Source organism: Cyanistes caeruleus, chromosome 15 (assembly GCF_971803275.1).
Source record: "Cyanistes caeruleus chromosome 15, bCyaCae1.hap1.1, whole genome shotgun sequence".
Taxonomy (NCBI): domain Eukaryota; kingdom Metazoa; phylum Chordata; class Aves; order Passeriformes; family Paridae; genus Cyanistes; species Cyanistes caeruleus.
Window position 1 is genome coordinate 2409647 of NC_141715.1, and position 19177 is coordinate 2428823.

General features: G+C 49.9%; 1 protein-coding gene across 3 annotated transcripts; it reads right to left on the bottom strand.

Moving 5' to 3' along the window:
• Window positions 1-14083: 14083 nt before the first annotated feature.
• NKX2-5 (NK2 homeobox 5) lies at window positions 14084-16455 on the bottom strand. 3 transcript variants are annotated; one of them, XM_023935798.2, is made up of 3 exons: window positions 15876-16455; window positions 15111-15319; window positions 14084-14922 (listed from the first exon to the last, which is right to left on the bottom strand). In XM_023935798.2, the coding sequence occupies exons 1-3, from the start codon at window positions 16165-16167 to the stop codon at window positions 14521-14523; spliced, it is 903 nt and encodes a 300-aa protein (XP_023791566.1). In that variant the 5' UTR covers window positions 16168-16455; the 3' UTR covers window positions 14084-14520. The 3 variants fall into 3 exon arrangements, with proteins under 3 accessions (XP_023791566.1, XP_023791568.1, XP_023791567.1); XM_023935800.2 differs by having other exon boundaries at window positions 14626-14922; window positions 15085-15319; window positions 15876-16452; XM_023935799.2 differs by having other exon boundaries at window positions 14626-15319; window positions 15876-16453.
• Between the last annotated feature and the right edge of the window lie 2722 nt (window positions 16456-19177).

Here is a 19177-nt window from a genome sequence, read left to right on the forward strand (position 1 = left end):
GCAGCCACTGGAGGGACTGTGGGTGTTTGGCTGCGCAGCTGGAGCCACTTAGGGATGAGGATGGGGCAGCCCTGATGCCTCAGCACATTTAGAGATTTTAGAACTTTGAGGTTTGTGGTGAATGTGAGGTCCTGCTGTGGAGCCCAACCCACTGAGAGCCATTTGCTTTGTCTGAGCACCTGTGGAAAAAAGGAGCAATGCCTGAGGTTGTCCCCTGGGGTGTCAGGAGCAGGCAGTGCTGTTCGGTGTGTCTTTGTTGCCAGCACAGGGGTGGGGGGCTGTGGATCCAGTCCCTGTCTCTATTCCCATGAGCAGGTGTATGCCAGGTGTTCATTAAATATCGTTTTATATCCCTGAAATCTGCAGCATGAGGGCCACTTCCAGAGCTTCAGTTAGGTCTGTGTTTCCTTGTCTTTTCATGGTTGCAATAAATGTGGACCTGAGGAGAATTGGAAATTTAACATACCCTGTAAGTGTGCTGAGACCAACTTGATTTGACTCATAATTATTTTATTATAGATTGTGCTGTTATCAAATACAGAAACATTGCAGGGTAACTCTGGGAAAACAAATGACAAGGATAATACTGTTTATTCCCTCCTCCCCTCCAAGAATCAAGGGGAAATACAAAAGCTGTGCTTTGGAAATGCTTTCCACATAACTGACTTTACCAAAATGGAAAGGTGAATTCATAGCTTGGAGGTTTCTAAAAATGTCTCTGCCAAATGTGTGTGGCTGCTATCTGGTGCCAAGTGGCCCAGAGCAAGGCAGGCAAGTCAGGCTGTAATCTTTGGGGGCTGAGAATATCCAGGGGACATGTGCATACTTGTCTGAAAATATGTGGGGCTCCCCTTCAGAAAAAGTGGGGGGTGGAAATCAGCTTTAATGTTGCTTTGCCACCCTGTTTGTAACGGTGTGATTCTCACAGAAGAGAATCTGAAGCAAATTTATTCCCCGATGTGGTGCCTTGGTGATTGTACATTTCTGTAAAGCCCTTTCTGTCCCTGAGGGTGTGCTTGTCGTGTTTCCTTCCCACAAAGGTGAGAATTGTTCTCCAAACAGGCTGCAGGTGCTTTGTACCACAACCAAACGCCACGTTCCAGGCTCTTAAATCATCCTGCTGCTATTGGAACTGATTGTGGACTTGCTCAGGCTGAGGCAGTTGAATAAACACAACTTTATTATTACCTGCTAGCTTAGATAAAATGGTACAAACTCTGTGCCACAAAGGGAATGACAGTTCCGCTGGGTTGAAATTTGGTTTTCTCACAGGAGCCTGTGATGAGGAAGATTCTGTGTTTGGGTGATGGAGTGAGAGAGGCTCACTGTACCTGTGCCTTTGATCCTCTCTCATGTAGAGAGTCTGGGAAAGGGGCTGGGATCTTCATCAACTTCATTGGGTTCAGACCCTGACCCTTCATGTGTTCACTGAGATCTGCACTCGGGTCAGCAGCTCCAAGCGTTGCCTTGGGCTCTGAAATGCTGAGTGAATGGTGAGCTCCTGCAGCCTTGCAAAGCCATCCAGCAGAGCTGGGCTGGGGCTGTTTGGCTCAGCTGGGCAGAGCCTGGTGCTGCTGACTGGGCCATCCACTCAGCAGTTGGGCCTGATGGTCCTCGTGGCTCCCTTCCAGCTCTGAGTGTTGTGTGACTCCGAGCTGAGAGGGAAATCTGCTGAAGGTGAGCCAGCCCCCGCCCCAGGATCCATCCAGCCCTGCGGGGGCTCTGCATCCACAGCCGGGCTGTTCCTGCTGGGTGACCCTGGGCAGCTGGGGGACAGTGACCCCGTGAGCACAGGCTGCTGTCACACCTTGCCCTCTTCCACTTGGGCTGGTTTTTTATTTTTAACCTCCCAACGCTGATCAGATCAAATCGCTCCCGACCTTCATCCCCCCTGCATCGGAGCCGCATCCGCTTATCGGGGGCTGTGCCGGGGCTCTGGGGAGCCCCTGCCCCGCTCCGGGTGTCGGGGCCGGCATGAAAGGAAAGCAGCACTCGGCTGTCCCGGGGCTGGCCCGGGATAAAGCCTCGTGTGTCCCCCGGGGCCGCGATAAGAGCGCAAAGGGCAGGCGGGGAGAGCGGCTCGGCGGGCATCAGCGCGCACCCCGCGCTGCAGATAGAGCCGGGTATATATAGAACCACATGAAAGCTGCTCGCTTTCTCCTTTTCAACAGCGGCAGGGCTGAGTGTCACATCCAGGGACGCTTTTGGGAGCTGACCCCGCCGGCTCTGGGCTCGCTGTCCCCGCGGGTTGTGGCAGCTCTCGGCGGCCCGGGAGGGGATGGAGATGTGAAAGGCAAAGGCACCGCAGAGCCCTGTTCTGCCGCCCTGATAAAGCCTCAAAGAGCGGGCACCCCGGCTCCCCGGCCCTTTATCTGCCAAATGGACAGCGGGACAGGATTTTCCTCTTGGGGTTATTGGCTTTTGGTAGGTGTCACGCAAGCTCTGAGCTGTTCTTGCCGCTGCTGATGGGAGATAACTCTGTCACAGGCATCTGACACTGTGGCCAGCCAGCCTCAAGGAAGATAAGGTTTTTCTATATTCAGTAAGTCTATTGATCCGGTCGGCCTCCTGTCCTGTGTCCGATGAGAACTTGATGTTTCCAAGCCTCCCCTTGCTCAGTATATTCATAGAAATGTAGTATATACATATTAAAGAATGATAACTTGCTTATCATTTATATCATCATTTGTATTTCACATTTCACTGTTGTCTGCTGATATACATCTAACACATTATATATATAAATGTAGTATATTTTGGATTAAATAACGAAAGATTCCTTTCTCAGCTGTGTTCTTAAAAGATGCTGCTTTTGCTGCTTCTCATTTGGATATTCCTAGCAGCATGTGCAATTTCTTCGTCATATTATTCCCATTTATTTAAATGTCAGAGATGATGTTTGAAAGTAGTTACAGCAAAAATGAAAATAGCTTAATATCAGTGGCTCCTGGCTTTCACTGCCTGCCTTCTGCCACTAACCTATGTATTCAAAACCAACCAATAAGAAATATTAATTTATTTTTTTTAAGTTGAGGAAAAAGAAAACCCAAACAACTGTTCTCTTTATCTGCAGATTTATTTAAAATAGTTTTGGTTTTGGTAATTGCAGCCTTTGACCCAAACTTTGCTCCTGATCTTCCACAGATTTAATGGTAAATAACTTGGCAGGCAATAAATAAGGTAATGTTCGTGCTGGGAGACAGCAAGTGGGAATTTACATTCTCATTTCTGAAAGCTAATTATTTTTTTGTGAAGATGTGGGGTTATATTTAGGTTTTGCAGTGCTCACCAAGAGCTTCCTGGTCTTATCACCTTGTCAAGAAAACCCCCGTGTTTGTCAGAGGATTCCAGAAAAGATAGTGAAGAAATGCCAGTGGAGAAATCCTCACTCCTGCAACAACAAACAGTAAATCCAGAAGGAGAAAAAACTTTTATGTTCTCTCCTAAACTGCAGGTGAAAACTTTGCCCCTGCAAGAGGGGAATGGCAGCAGAGCTGTTGTGGTGGATTAAAGCCAAAAGATACCAGCGGCTCTTTCTGCCCTGCCCGGGGCAGTGGATTCAGTGACTTTGTGTGTTGTTAATTCGTGTATCTCCCCCTCATTCCTGGGAGATTCCTCCTCCCTGACCCCCCGGGAGAGGTTCCTGTGAGCCCAGGGTCCCTCAGAACGTGTCCAGCAGCCCTGCTGACAAATGACATTTTCTGTGTTTCTCCTCCGGGGCCCAAGATGTGATGTTTACATCCAAGATCAATTATTTTTAACTGAAGAATGATAGCCCTGCGTCGAAATTATCTCAGGGCTTAATTCACATCAGTTAAAGCTTTTCAAAGGCTTATTAAAATTCCTTAAGTGTGTCCAGCTTATCAGCAGTTGAGTGTCGATGGCATTATACAAATGCTGCTATTGGAAATAACTGTTTTGTTTGGCTGTATTATTCTCATATATATATATATTGTGCCTGGGACTATTAATACTACTTAGTACTTACACAATTCCTTTCATCTGGTGATCCCAGGGAAGCAAGAACTGCTCTCCCCTTTGAAATATGGGAAATCTGTCACGTCCAGCAGCTGTGCCTCAGGCTTGGGTTTAACATCTTCTGCTGGATCCTGCCAGACTTTAACAGGACTCTGTTAATTTGTGCTGCTGCACCTTGTCTGGTGTGGAAAAGCACAGGGCAGCAGAGGTGCTCCTTTGCCTGTGGCGCTGGAAAACGCAGGGATTGGTGTGGAAATCAGTCTGGACTGGCAGCAGGGAGGAGAGGTGATCCTGAGCAGAAATCACTGCAGCAACCCCTGTTGTGGGGCAAAGGAAAGTGTGAGAGGAGCGAGGATGGGTGTTTGGAGGGGAGGAGGATTTGTCCCTCTGAGTGTCCCCATGCTGGCAGAAAATCCGAGCACACAGCTGGATTTCCCCTGAGAGGGGCAGGGACAGGCTCTGAGGAGCTGTGGATGCCACTTGTTCCATGTTCCTGTGCCAGTCCCTGGCAGAGGTGAGCGAGGAAAAATCCTGGCTGTTACACAAATGTAAATTCCTTTCCTGGCACCTGATAGAGCTGTGGGAGACTGGGATGGGGTTGTAGATGTGTGTGAATAACCAGTCAGAAACCTTTGGGATTAATTTGCAGATGTTTTCCTTTTTTTCCTTATTTTTATCTCTTTTTTTTTCCCCCCCATCCTGCAATTTAACTCATTTCAGGCAGTGGTGAAAATTTAGATTTTATTATCATCTGTATTTACTCCAGACTGAGGTTCTGTCTGGAGAAGCATTTTCAGGAGCTGATCATTTATTGCAGAAACCACTAGGTAGCACTGTGAAATAAAGTTCTGCACCACGTTCTGCTTCCCTGAACAAAGCCCTGCCAATTCCAGCCTGGCTGGGCTCAGCAAGGGTGGAATTAAAACTTTCTCCAGGCTTGGGTTCACAGTCAGGTGTGGGAGAAATGAAGCTGTCAGGGGAGGTTTAGACTGGATTATAGGGGTTTCTTTACTCACAGTGCCTGATCACCCTCTGGGGAAGAACTTTTCCTAAAATCCAGCCTAACCCTCCCCTGCCACAGCTCCAGACATTCCCTTGGGTCCTGCCACTGCTCACCAGGGAGGAAATGCAAGGCACTGATCTTGATTTAACACTTTAAAAGGTTATTTTTCCAAAGGAACAGAGTCAGCTAAAAACTTGGTTTTGGTTATTAACTTTTCATTGAAGCTACTTCAGTCTTTGGTTTATTAATCCCCCAAAAATCCCTCAAATAAGGTAACTTGTCATGTTTATTTTGCAACTTGTAGGCTTCAACAAGCTAGCAGGATATCCTTCTGCATTTTAAATCTGCTCCACAGAGTCAGTGCACAACATCCAAACCTCAGAGCACTCTATGCCCGTTTCTATTTCAATTCCCAACTGCAACGTGTGTTCCTGCAGCAGCCCCATATCGCTGCTTTTTAAAATTAGCCCTGGCTTTGGCTGCTGGAGGGAGAGGAGACATGATAAAGGGATTGAGCATCACGCTCTGCCAGAGCTGCTGGGCTTAAATCATCCAGTTACAGGAACCCTGAGCTGCTGCTGCTGGAAAGATCTGCCTGGTCCCTGGCTCCAGGGGTCACAGGGGGTGTGTTGGTCACTGTCAAATGCTTTGGGGAATTTCAGTGCTGCCTGAGGAGCTGGAAATTCAGAGGAGAGGATTCTTTCTATGTGTCTGCTCTGGCTGTACCTGATGCAAGGTTGTTTTTTTTTTAATCTGCAAAATCAAGGAATTGGATGAGATGGTCTTTGTGGGTCCCTTCCAGCCGAGTTATCCCGTTCTAAAATTATTCTGGAAGGACATGGAATTGCTGGAGCCAGTCCAGAGGAGGCCACGAGGTTGATAAGGGGGCTGGAGCACCTTTCCTTTGGGGACAGGCTGGGAGAGCTGGGAATGCTCAGCCTGGAGAAGAGAAGGGTGTGTGGAGACCCCACAGCACCTTCCAGGATCCAAGGGAAGAGGGAGAGGGGAACTGGAGTGTCAGGACAAGGAGGAATTTGGTTTGAATTGAAAGAAGGGAAATGTAAGTCAGGTAAAGGGAAGAAATTCTTCCCTGGGAGGGTGGGGAGGCCCCTGGATCCCTGGAAGTGCCCAAGGCCAGGTTGGACAGGGCTTGGAGCAGCCTGGGACAGTGGGAGGTGTCCCTGCCATGGCTGGGGTGGGATGAGATGATCTTTCAGGTCCCTTCCAACCGAAACCAGCCTGTGATTGTGCAGAAAAGCACTTTTTGAGGTGGGTATAATTCCCCACTGTCAGGGAAATGACTGGGGAGTGCTGACCAAAGAGGGCAAAGTGTCTGTGCTGAGGCTGACTCCAGTCCTGGGCAGGCCAAAACCATCCCAGCTCCAGCTAAAACAAAAGAGCTCATTTTGCCCTGACAGGGGCCCGAATTGCTCAATGTTTTCACCTTTTTATAAGTTTGGCTACCCTGGCTTAGAGCAAAACAAGGCTGTGGCCTCACCTGCTGCTCTGGGGGTGTCTGTTAACACTTGCAGGGCGGCTGCTTTCCTTTATCTGCCTCCTTCTGCACCATCTGCAAGCGAGTTATGTGGGATTTTCATCCCCCTGAGGATTTCTGGTGACCTCTCAGGGACCTTCACCAGAGGATCAATACCCTCCTGACACCTGTAGATCAACATAAACTTGACCCTTGGTCTTGACAGATCCATCTCTGCAGCTCCCTTCCTGTGGAGCCTCCCTGGGGTGGGAGCAGCGCTGGTGGCACAGCACAGCCCCTCCATCCCAAGGTCAAAGAGTCAAAATGATAAAGGAAGGCCAAGCCTGTGGTACCCAGGCAGAAAATCGGGGTAATAACGAGGGAGAAGCTCCAGCCAGGTCCCTGCAGGACAATTCACCCTGTGGGTGATGCTGGAGTGGAGGAAAAGCTCTGTGAAACTCCTCCTTCCACGAAGGGCTGTTCCCTCCTCGGGGTTTGTGATAAGGAGGGATCTGCTGCTTCCAAAAGCTGCTCATCCTATCTTTAGCTCAGGGCAGCAAAAGTTTCCTCTCTTTTGAAAAGTCAGCTCCTCTCTGCAAAGGCTTTCCCTCCCTCATCCCATCCATTTTTCCATCCAAGCACTCCAGAGCAGGGATTTCTGTCTCTGCAGCTTTTCCAGGTGATGGAGGATCCTTGTTCCTCCCTTGAACTCTGCCTCTGGAATGCCTCACATGAGGTGAAACAAACACTTCAATATTCCACAGATGTCAAAGCTACAGATAAATTTGGCTCCTCAATTGCAAGACCTCAGAACTCTTGAGTTTACCCAAAAAAAAAAAGCCATAAAGCAACAAGCAGTGGATGCTGCAGCAATGGCAAATGCTCTGCAGAGCAGGATTTTTTTTTATTTAAAGTCTTTGTTTTTCCACATAAGTTTTCCACAAAATTTCAGTGACTCAAAAAAAAAAAAAAATTAAAAAAATAAAAATCCAGTTATCAATTCTGTATTTAAGGAAAAGATAGAAACACAGAATTAAGACCTGAAGCCAACACTTTTTCTCTCAACTGATTTTGAACCCCTGCTGCTTTCATTCCCCTCAGAAGTGAATAGGATGTTGTTATCTTGGCTGATAAAGCAGGAATGATCTCAAAGAAGACTTTTTGAAAGCATTGGGCTAGGGAATTTTGGAGGCACACACCAAAACCTGCAAAATTTGTCATCTCATTAACAAGATGGTGTAAATGAGAATTAATTGCTTAAATGTCCTCTCCATTCCCAGACAGCCTCTTTTACCCAAGTTCAGTTCCTGTTTCTGGATGTTTCATTTCCCCTGGCTGTGAAATGCTGGTCCCTGGTTGCAGGGGATGATGGTGCTCAATAAATTAATAATAATGATAATAATGATAATAATAATGATAATAATAATGATGATAATAATGATAATGATAATGATAATGATAATGATAATGATAATAATAATAATAATAATAATAATAATAATAATAATAATAGCTTTGTGTGTGTGGCTTAGAAAATCTAGTCTGGAGGAAGTGAGGACGTGTGGTTAGGAAATACTCACTAACAGGACCCAAAGCAGGTCCTGGGGGGATGCTGCTTGTGCCCAGCCCAAGGACAGGAGGATTTTTGGTCCTTGCACTGCCTGGAGCCATCCATCATCTCCCTCTGTGCCCTTGCACCACCTGTCTGTCCCAGCAATTAAAACTGAGCTAATGAAGACAGCAGGACATGAAAGGAGGAGCTGATCAAAGGGAGCAGAGCATTTCCACAGCCGGAATCTCGAGGCAAACGTGGTCAGGAAAGGGAGAAAATTGAAGAGGATATTTAGAAATGAACCTGCAGCAGCCCCATGTTGTTCCTGGGGAGTGATTCTCTCGTGTGCTCGTGCTTTTGGGGTTTTTGGCAGGGAAAAATGCGGAGTATTTCTGTTCACCTCGTTACCCTGGCAGTGATCTGTGTGTGTACACAAATGAAATGCTGTAGGTAGTGCTGCTGCTCAGGACTTGAGTGGAAAAGTTGATTTCCAATTTGAACTCCTCATTGTGTAAGAAGTTATTTAGGTTTCTGTTCTCAAGGTGAAATATTGGTGGGATTTAAATATCTAATCAGGTAAATGGTCACCTCTGGCCTGGCTCCCAGAGAAGCCAATAATCAGCAGCTTTCACTCTTTTTGAGGTTGTTTTTTAATTAATTTTATTGTGTGCATCTAAAAGGGGAATTTTTGGTCCCAGATGGGCATGTTGGATGGTAGATAGGGTCAAACATCTCTTTTTATGGCAGCAATTATACTTTCTCTTCTTCAGAATTATGGTTAAATAAAGATATTTTTTGGCATTGCTTGGGAAGGGCCGTTCCTGAAGACAGCAGTGAGGAACCCATGTTCTGTGTTTGTGGCTCCAGGATGGGAACTCCTGCACTCCCCGTGGATGGGGAACATTTCCTGGGCATGGAATTGCCTGGGGGAACTCAAATAAAACCCAGAACAAACAGGAAAGCGCCTCTAACCCCCAGAAGTAGCAATAAATAGCAGGAGGACACTGGAGCCTGGGCAGGGGAGCGTGCCAGGAATGAGCAGAGTGTCAGTGAGGCTGTCTGCTCCCTGAGCCCTGGGGAATCTCCAGTGGGATTAGCCACATCTGTAAAGTGTGGAACTGCTGCTCTGAGAGCAGCTGATCCTCCACAATGCTCAAAGCAGCAGTGAGATTTCCATTTTCCTCCTTTAAAAGAGCACAAATATCTCTTTAAAACCGTGAGGTTTGCTGGAGTGGAGGCACTTGGGTTTTCATCCTAATTTTTTCGGTGCTTAAAAATGGGGGGAACTTGTTTATTTGACTGAAATGAGTAGGAATTGTTTTGGTGGTTTGTTTTTTGAATGGTTCCTCTTGCTCCCAGCCAGCACTGCCCGTGTCTGTGTGCTGCTCCTCCACTGCTCTGGCAGCAGCTTCTCTTCTGCACAGACAATAAAGAATACAAAAACATCCTGGGCCAGGAAAATGGGATTTGGGGACAATTTCTAGGAGTCAGAGTTGTGATCCAAGCTTGTGCTGGAGGGCGATGCAATCAATTTAGGAAATGTCTGCTGTGCTAAAATAAACTCTGCTGTGTTCTTGTGGCAGCAGAGAGCACCAAATCCTGCTCCAAATGCACAGAACCCCTGGAAAATGACTGAGAGCAGGTGTTCAGAGCTGTGGTTGTTAATAACTTGTTCAACAACCAGATTTGCTGCTTCCAGGGCTAAAACTCTAAAATGCCTTTCTAAATCCCATTTGTTTCTTACTAGCTGGCTTTGAGAGCAGCTCCCAGAATCTGAAATACTCAACAAATCTTTTATTTCCTCCCATTTGAGCCTGTTAACTCCTGACCTTGCCCTCTCCACAGCACTGTCATTCATGCCTTCAGCTTACCCATCTCCACAAATAACAATTTAGCTCCAGGATATCTCCCCCAAGACAAATTAATCTTAACCAATCCTAAAAAATAAAATTTTGACCACTAAGATTTATTCCCATCTACAAGGGTGGGGTTTTTTTTTTGATTTTTTTTTTTTTTTTTTAATGGACAATTTATTTTTCCAGCCCTCCAAACCAAGCAGGAATTGAGTAAACTCTGCAGATTTTGTGTGGGAGAGCCCCTGGGCTGCTCTCAGAGGGCAGGACTGAGCTGAACCTGCTGCAAACACGATGCTCCTCTCTAATGGGGTTGGGAAAAATGCCCAATCTCCTGGTTTAGACCTGTGCTTTAGCCATTTGGCCCCAATTCTTTATTGACACCCAGAAATATGTTCTTTTAAAGCAGGGATGACTTGAGGGATGAGTTACAGTCTCAGTGGGGTCGGTGCTCCAGCTGCTCACACACACAGCTGGTTAAAAAATGCTTTGTTCTTTTCCCATTTGGGGCCCTAAAAAAACCCAAAAAACGGGATTGGGAATCCAAAAAATGGGATCAGCACCCCCAAAAAATGGATTTGGGAGCCCATAAAACCCCACTGGGAGCCCTAAACCCCCCAAAAAAATGGGATTGGGAGCCCAAAAATGGGGGAATTTCTCTTGCTGGGTACTCAGTTCCTGGAAAAGAATTTATTTTCTGTCTCGGCACATTCACCCAGGCTCCATTGGAATAATTTCTATTTCATTTGAAGCTGCAGCGGCTCCTTCATGCCAAGGCAGAGGAGCTGGCGTGTTTTTCCTCATCTCAGCAGCCCATCAGCACCAGGCTGGGCAGGACAATGGGAAATGTGGCTGGGATGCTCAGAAATGGATTTTGCTGCATGAAACGTGGGGCGGCAGGGTTTAAAATGACTGCAGGAGACAGGTAGAGATCTTCAAGCAATTTATTCTGTGTCACTTCGCCCAACCTTGATGGATGAACTTGCAGAAATGCTTGGCCAGCGCTTGATCTGCTGGGAGAAATCTCTGTTCCCTTTCTCCGCCTCAAAATGCAGCGATTATTTCATGTTTTAGGTAATAAACCACCCAGGAGTGAAAAAATCGGACGCCAGCCTGAAAGCTCATCCCTTTCTCGCTTTGGGAGGGGCATTTGGAAGGTGTTGATTCTTTTAATAATCCCCATTAAGGAGAAATCACTTAGTGCCGATACTGATCTAAACTGATGTCAGGGAGATGAATTAGGGGCTGTGGAGAGAGGGTTGTTGATCGGTTGTTTTCCTGCCGAGCTTCTCAGGAACATTTAAACACTTAATTCCTGCCAGGACCGTATCTTGTTTTAGAGAATAATTTCCGACGTGAAAGCTCCTTGAATTTAAGGAATAAAATTCTGGCATTTTAGGAACTCCACGGGTTTTTTTTTGGGGGGGGAAAAAAAACCAACAATTGTTTCAGTTCCTACAAAAGTGCTAAAGGCAACTTACAACTTGTTCCCGTACAAATTGTGTGAATTCCAAAGAGTTTGGGTAAATGTGCAATTTGTCTCAGGAAGACTGAGCTGCTCTCACCCTGTCACCTTCAGGTGGAGCTGGGGCACTGAATTCTCCCAAAAAACCTGGCTTTGAGAAGAGCCATGAATGCCAGTGCCAGGCTGCATAATCCCCAAAAAAAATCTGAGGGAAGGGCGAGATGAAATCCAAGTGGAAATTTTATTAAAAGCTTTTTTTTCCTGCAGCCCTCAGCTGCCCCCGGGCGCTGGGAGGATCTGTGATTTCGGGTTCCCTGGGGAAACTCCAGCATCCCGCACTTCCCTCTGGAATAACCTTTCCTTAGACAGGTTTTGGTGCTGCTCTGGAGCTGGGAAAGCCTTCAGGCTCAGATGGGAGCAGGTCAGATTTGGTAGGTGCGGTTTTTCGGAGCTTTTCAGAGGGCTGGGCTCAGGGAAGCTCAGCCCTGCTGCTTTTGGAAGTCCTGGGGGGACCTTTTGCCCCCGCCTGACCCTGTGGGCTGAGCTGGAGAGATGGGAGAGGGGAAATGATCCACCCCCGGCCCATGCCAGCGTGCTGGGGCTTCACTGCTCCTGGATCTCCTTCCACTGCCCATTCATGCAGACAATGGAAGGACTTCAACCCCGGCTGCTGCCCAGCTGTGTCCCCTGCAGAAATCACCTTCTGAGCCCCCATCCTGCCCTGCCTCTGCTCCTGATGCAATTCCCACAGCGACTGGGAAGCTTTGGGAAGTGGGAGCATTCTTCATCCCTGCTGAGAATGAGCACAGTGCAGTCCTGAGATCAGACCCAAAGCTGGTGCCCAGCACAGCCCCTGCAAGGCAAATCCCACCGGACAGTCACATCTCTTGATAGCTGTAGCTCCGAGTTATTATGGGAGGAAAATAAACATGTTTGAAGAGAATAACAGGGTCTGAGGAAAGGAAGGGATGTTGGGAATATGAGGGTTCTGTGCTGATGTGGGGAGTTATTTTTTCCTGTGGCTTTTCCTGAAGTTTCACTGCTGTCTATCTCGTTTGTCAATTTAATGAAGGGCCCTGCTCGGGGCCGGTTTCTGAAAGTTCAAGTTTTAGCTCAATCTTAGTGCCTGGCCCCGTGGAAACCCAGGATTTGTCCTCCTGAGGGCTCCCTGTGTGCTGTCCCTGGCTGAGCTCTGCAGTGGTGACAGCCCAGGCAAACTGTCCCCAAAGTGTGACTGTCCCCCAGCACCCATCAGTGTAAACCCAGCTCGCTCCTGCCCCACTCCCTCCTCTTCTCCTGGAGCTCCTGGGGGACACCCTTGGCTCTCTCCAGGCAGGGAATTTTCTGGTGGCTCTGCTGCCTCTCTCCCCTCCGGAGAGATGAGACAGAGCCCTGGTGGAGCCTTGGGGACAGTTCCAAAAGAGGGGAGGTGGCCTCTGCTTCTTCCTGGCCTGCCCAGGTGCCCTGTCCCCCTGCTTGGGGCCCTTTGTCACAGCCCCCAAGTCCCCGTGGCTCTCTGGGCAGGCAGATTCCCCTGAGCTGAGGTTCCTCTTTTCCCTTTTTCTCTTTTCAGGTGTCTGCAGTGCCCAGCGCCTTAGGAGCAGCACCCAGGGCTCCTCTCGGGGATTGGGAGGAGGTGGGAGCTCCTTATCTGTGCAATCCTGCCTCGGGGGGTGTGTGGGGTTGGGAGAGAGAGGCTGCAGCTTCCATTCCCCGGCAGCCTTTCATCCCCTGTCCCAGGGCCACAGCCACCCTGTCTCCATCCCTGTTTACTGATGGGGCCGATAGGGCCGAGGCAGGAGGGGCTGCAGGTCCCCTTAATCGCCCTGTCACCGGCCGGACAGCCCCAGCCACTCTCAGAGGATGTTGTGACTGCGCTGAATTACAATGTTTGCTGTTTCTCACTCCCAATAATTGACATTTGATAGCGACTACCGTAAAAGCGGCCGAGGGGCAGGGGCTGAGGCAGGAGCCGGGTGCTGGGGAGCCCCCCGGAGCTGGGGAACCCCTCGGGTGCTGGGGGAGCCCCCCGGGTTCTGGGGAACCCCTCGGGTGCTGGGGGAGCCCCCCGGCTTCTGGGGAACCCCTCGAGTGCTGGGGGAGCCCCCCGGGTTCTGGGGAACCCCTCGGGTGCTGGGGAACCCCTCGGGTGCTGGGGGAGCCCCCCGGGTTCTGGGGGAGCCCCCCGGGTTCTGGGGAGCCCCTCGGGTGCTGGGGGAGCCCCCCGGGTGCTGGGGGAGCCCCCCGGGTTCTGGGGAGCCCCTCGGGTGCTGGGGGAGCCCCCCGGGTGCTGGGGGAGCCCCCCGGAGCTGGGGACCCCCCCTCGCTGTCCCAGTTTGGGGGCAGGCTGGGGGTCCTTTGCTCCTCTCCCCATGGGGACAGGACCTGGAGGGGCTGGGGGCGGTTTGGGGGCTTTGGGTTATGATTTGGGGGGTCGGTAGCTCTCCTTGCAATGATTTCCCTGCAGGGAATGAATCAGCCCCAGGCTGCCGGGGACAGGGAGCGGCGGGGTCGCTCCGAGCCCAGCGGGCCGGGGCTTAGCGGCTCTGCCAGGCTGCGAGCTCCAAAAAACGGCTCGAAAATGATTCTTAAAATTCCTTAAAACACAAACACCGCTCGTAGGCGGCAAAACGGGAATGCCGAACACACGGAGAAGGGGAGGCACAGAGCCGGGGCAGGGAAAGGCTCCGCTCCCGGGATGCCCGGGATGCCGGGGCAGGGATGCCCGGGATGCTGAAGAACGCCAGGGACGCCGAGGTTCAGCCACTCTCTTTAATGACAACTCGCTGATCTCCGTCAGCTCCTACAGCAAAGGGCAACACGTCGGAAGGGGCGGGCAGTGCATTTCCATACTAATTCACGTTTTAGTGCAGAACCCTACGGGACCTGGCGGGCCGGAGTGTCTGTGTCCCTCGGCTGGGCCGGGGGTCTGTCTGTCCTCATCCCTGCCCAGGCCGGCAGTAGCAGCCTCGCAAGGGACACCTGGGGGTGCCGAGATACCGAACAGCGGGGACCGGACGGGAAGTGCAAAAATTAAATGTGGACGTCAATAATAATAATTAACATGGAGTAAAAGTTGGGTTTTTTTTAAAAAAAAAAAAACAAAAAACAGAGTTGCAGGGCTTGGCTGGGTGCTGTTGGGAGCAAGCCACGCGAAATTACCGGCTGCTTTGTAGGACGGAAGGAAAGGGATTATCAAGGTGAAGACCCGGGTGGAAGGGGAGCGAGAGGGGCCGGGAAATGCGGGCATCCCCCTCCGGTGCCCGCCTGGGCCGGCACAAACAGCGACCCCCGTCCGTGGGTACCAGAGCCGTGAGATCCTCCGGGATGCTCCGCCGAGCCCTCCCCAAGCCCCGGAACGTCCCGGCCCCTCCACCCCGGCCGGCTCACCAGGCTCGGATCCCGTGCAAGCTGGAGATGCCCGCGTTGCCCTGCGGGATGGCAGTTTGCACAGAATTCAAGTCCCCCACGCTGAAGTTCATGAAGTTGCTGGCGGGCGCCGAGGGCTGCACGGGCTGCACGGAGGGGTAGCTGCAGTTGTAGTTGGCGTTGCAGGCGGGGCTGTTGTAGTTGGTGTACGCGGGGTAGGCGTTGTAGCTGTAGGGGTTAATGCTGACATTGTAGGGCGAGCTGTAGGGAGAAGATTCCCCCAGGCAGGGCTTCCCATCGCGGACCAGCACCGGCACCGCGATCCGCCGCGGGGGAGGGATCCCCACCATCTCCAGCGTCTGGTCCTGCCTCTGCCTTTTGCATTTGTACCTTCGGTTCTGGAACCAAATTTTCACCTGCGTGGAGGTGAGCTTTAGGACGTTCGCTAGGTGGTCTCTCTCGGGGGCCGAGAGGTATTTCTGCTGCTTGAACCTTCTCTCCAGTTCGTACACTTGGGCTTGAGAAAAGAGGACGCGAGGTTTCCTCCTTTTCCTCTGTCTGGGGCGCTCGGGATCTTCCAGGTCTCTTTTCTCCTGTTCCAGGCTCTTGTGTAGGGAGCACAGCTCTGCAGCGAAATAAACGGGCGAAGGAAAAAATGGGGAGGAAAAAATTGTGCAAAAATTTTTACAAATCAGTATTTAATAAAGAGGATGCAACGTGAGTGGGCTCTGGTTCTTCCTCGGCCTCGCAGCAGCGGGACCGGCCCGCTTTGGGTACCTCTTCAGTAAATTTTCCGTCTTTTTTGCTTGAAAACAACGGTGTCCCGTGCACTGATGTGAGTCCCGCCCGCCTGTGCCTCAGCTCGGATTTATCCAGATTTATTCAGCACCGTAGCTTTGCGCTGAGACCCGCCCCGACCCCCGAGCGGATCAGGAATGGGCTTTGTCACCTGCTTTCTGCCCAAAGCCGAGGCCTCCCGTGTCACCCTCTGCCCGTCCCGGGGCAGGGACACAGCCCCGGGACCCGCGGGACCCTCCCCGGGATAAAGATGACTTTATCCCAGGGGATAAAGGTGAGAGCTGGGGACCCCCGGCCGAGCTCCCAACCCCTCTAGGGGTTAAATTAATAATATCCTTTAGCATCCCCCTGCCCTCCCTTTTCCCCCGAGCCCTTGGCTTTACCTTTCTTGTCCGCCTTGGCCTCCTTGGCCGAGTCCATCTCCACGTAGCTCTTCAGGCAGTAGGAGCCGGGGAAAGCGGCCGCGGTTTTGCCGGGGGGGGGCTCGGGCAGCTCCTCGGGCAGGGCGGGGGGCTCGGAGCCGAACCCCTCCTGCTTGAAGGTGGCCAGCATGCAGGACGGGGAGGCCAGCGAGGCCAGCTCCATGGAGCCCAGCCCGCCGTGCTGCTGCTGCTGCTCCAGGTTCAGGATATCCTTCACCGAGAAGGGGGTGCTTGTCACAGGGCTAGGAAACATTGCGGGGGACAGCTGGCCAGCGGCCGCAGCCCAGGGTCATGGAAAAGGAGGTGGGGAGAGGATGAGGAGGAGCAGTGGGCTCCCGGAGGGGGCACATAGCATTCCCGACAGTGGCCCTGACTTGAGCTCTGCGCCCAGGTACGAGCGGACCATAAGGCGAGGGAAGGAGGGACCAGGCACTTTTTGGGTGACTTTAGCTTTCTATTGGCCAACATTGCGGTGATGGTATGAGAGATGCAAAGTTCCATGTCACCTAATATAGTAATACATCTCAAAAACAGCTCCGCTCTTTTAAAGGGGCGGCACTGAATTTATCCAGCTTCGCAGCGGCGAGTTGGTTCATCCATTTGAAACAAAAAAAACCCAAAAAGAGAATGGCTTAATGCGTACAAAGTCAGTGTCTGACGCTATCTATCATACAGTCAGATTAAATAAACAAGCCGGGAGGAAACCATCAACCAAATATGTGCTGATTTTTTTTTTTTTTTAATTTTTTTTTTTTTTTACGGAGGTTTCGTTTTTAGTATTCTGCAATATCCGATGGCAGGAACTAAAAAACGGGAGTTCAGCGCTGTGTGAAGAGCGTTCAAGGGGAAATCCGCGCTCAGGGTTTATACAGATGTACAGTGATTGCAAAAGAGAGAGACCCTGAGCAGCCCCTGCCCGCCTTTGGACAGGGAAATGCCGATTGGGTTTTGCTCTCGTTTGTTTGTAAAGCTTTCAAACAAAGAAGCAGCACTGCCTGGAGGGGAAAAAAAATTAAAAATCAACCAAAACAAGCGTGGGTGAAGGTGTTGCAAAATACACCAGGGTAAGGGAGGAGTAAGTAAAGGAGCCGCTAAAATAAAACTGCAAAGTCGCAGGTAGCGGAGGGGCGGTTCGGGGCTTTGTGAGTTGGGGGGGAGCGAGAAAAAAAAATAGAAATAAATAAAGAATCTCCTTTCTGCAGAGAAAATAAATAAAATAAAGAAAAAGAAATAAATAAAGAATCTCCTTTCTGCAGAAAAAATAAATAAAATAAAGAAATAAAATAAAGAATAAGAGATAAATAAAGAATCTCCTTTCTGCAGAGAAAATAAATAAAATAAAGAAATAAAATAAAGAATAAGAGATAAATAAAGAATCTCCTTTCTGCAGGGAAAAGAAATAAAGAAATAAAGAAAAATAAAGAAATAAAGAATCTCCTTTCTGCAGAGAAAATAAATAAAATAAAGAAATAAAATAAAGAATAAGAAATAAATAAAGAATGTCCTTTCTGCAGCGCCTGGCTGAGAGAGGCACGGGGATGGGCAGGGTGGGAGCGGAGCAGAAAAACCCAAAAGGGATGCGGGGAGTTCGGGGGGGCTCTTGGGTGAACCCCGCTCTCAGAGCTGTGCAAATCCCTTCTCCTCCCGCAGGAAGGTGGAAAGGTGAGCACCTGGCCACCCCCAGCAGGACCGACCCTCCACTGCCCCTCGAGATTTTGTGTCTTGGCACCCCGGGCTCTCTTCCAGGGAGCTGAATTCTGGATATTTTGAATTCTGGATATTTTGAATTCTGGATATTTTGAACTCTGGATATTTTGAACTCTGGATATTTTGAACTCTGGATATTTTGAATTCTGGATATTTTGTATTCTGGAAATTTTGAATTCTGGATATTTTGTATTCTGGATATTTTGTATTCTGGATATTTTGAATTCTGGATATTTTGAATTCTGGATATTTTGAACTCTGGATATTTTGAATTCTGGATATTTTGAATTCTGGATATTTTGTATTCTGGATATTTTGTATTCTGGATATTTTAAATTCTGGATATTTTGAACTCTGGATATTTTGAACTCTGGATATTTTGAATTCTGGATATTTTGAATTCTGGATATTTTGAATTCTGGAAATTTTGAATTCTGGATATTTTGAACTCTGGATATTTTGAATTCTGGATATTTTGAATTCTGGATCCGCGGCTGTGCTGGGAATTATCGCTTTGCTGGCGAAGCAGCCCCGGCTCTGGCGATGCCGGTGGGAGCGATCCCTGTGAACGGGAGGCCTGAAATTTTGCCATTTAATGAGGGGAGGGGTCTGCCAGCTCCATCTTCACTTCTGCGTTTGCTGCGGAATTCCCTGAGGAATAACTCCGGGGGATGGGGATGGAGACTCCTCTGATGCAGGAGAAAGGTGAAGTGCCCGGAGTGTGGAGGCAGCCCCGGGAGAGGCGCCTGAGGAGAACTTTGCAGTGTTTGGGGCACCCCTGGCGCTTTCTTACCCTCGTCACCTCCTTTTTATGACAAGTTTATAGGGATAGGTTGGATACCGGCTAAAACAACGAAGTGATCCCCAAATCCTCCCCAAACCCCGAGCAGCGTCGACATCCCCCTGGATGGGATGGGAGAAACAGCTCCCAGCGCTCCCTCCCCTTATCCCGGGTCAAAAATCCCTTCCAGTTCGTGTTCCCGGTGGCCGAGCCGGGCTCGGAGCGCATCCCGGCGGGGCGGGGGCTGCCGGCCGACAATCCGGGATTCACTGGGGGTGTCGGGCTCCCTGCAGCCCCCCGCTCACACGGACGCTGCCCATCCATGGGGCACGGTGGAAGTGATTAATTGAACGATAAGCCGGAGCTATCATTTGGAATGTCATTAATGCGTCGGGGAGACATTCATTGGAGACAGACAGCGTTATCTCCGCTTTATCTTCAACAATGCATCACTTTTAATACCGCGGTTTGGAAACAAATGGGGGCTTTAGCCTTAGCCCTTCTCTTCGTGTTTATATTTTTGGAAGAATCACAACTAGTGGGAGTCCCGGGCTCGGCCCCCTGATAAATGAACATTAGCACTTTTTAGAACTACTGTATCAACAAAAAGAGCTGCAGGGCCGCAATAATTGGTGAAAAAGCAAACACTCGGCGAAGAGAGGCCAGGTCTGCTCTGTGTCCGGCTGATTGATGAATAAGTTACTGACATACAGCAGCTCACCGACTTTCCGGGTCGGGGCTCGGCACCCATCCCTCCCCCCTTTCCCACCTCTCT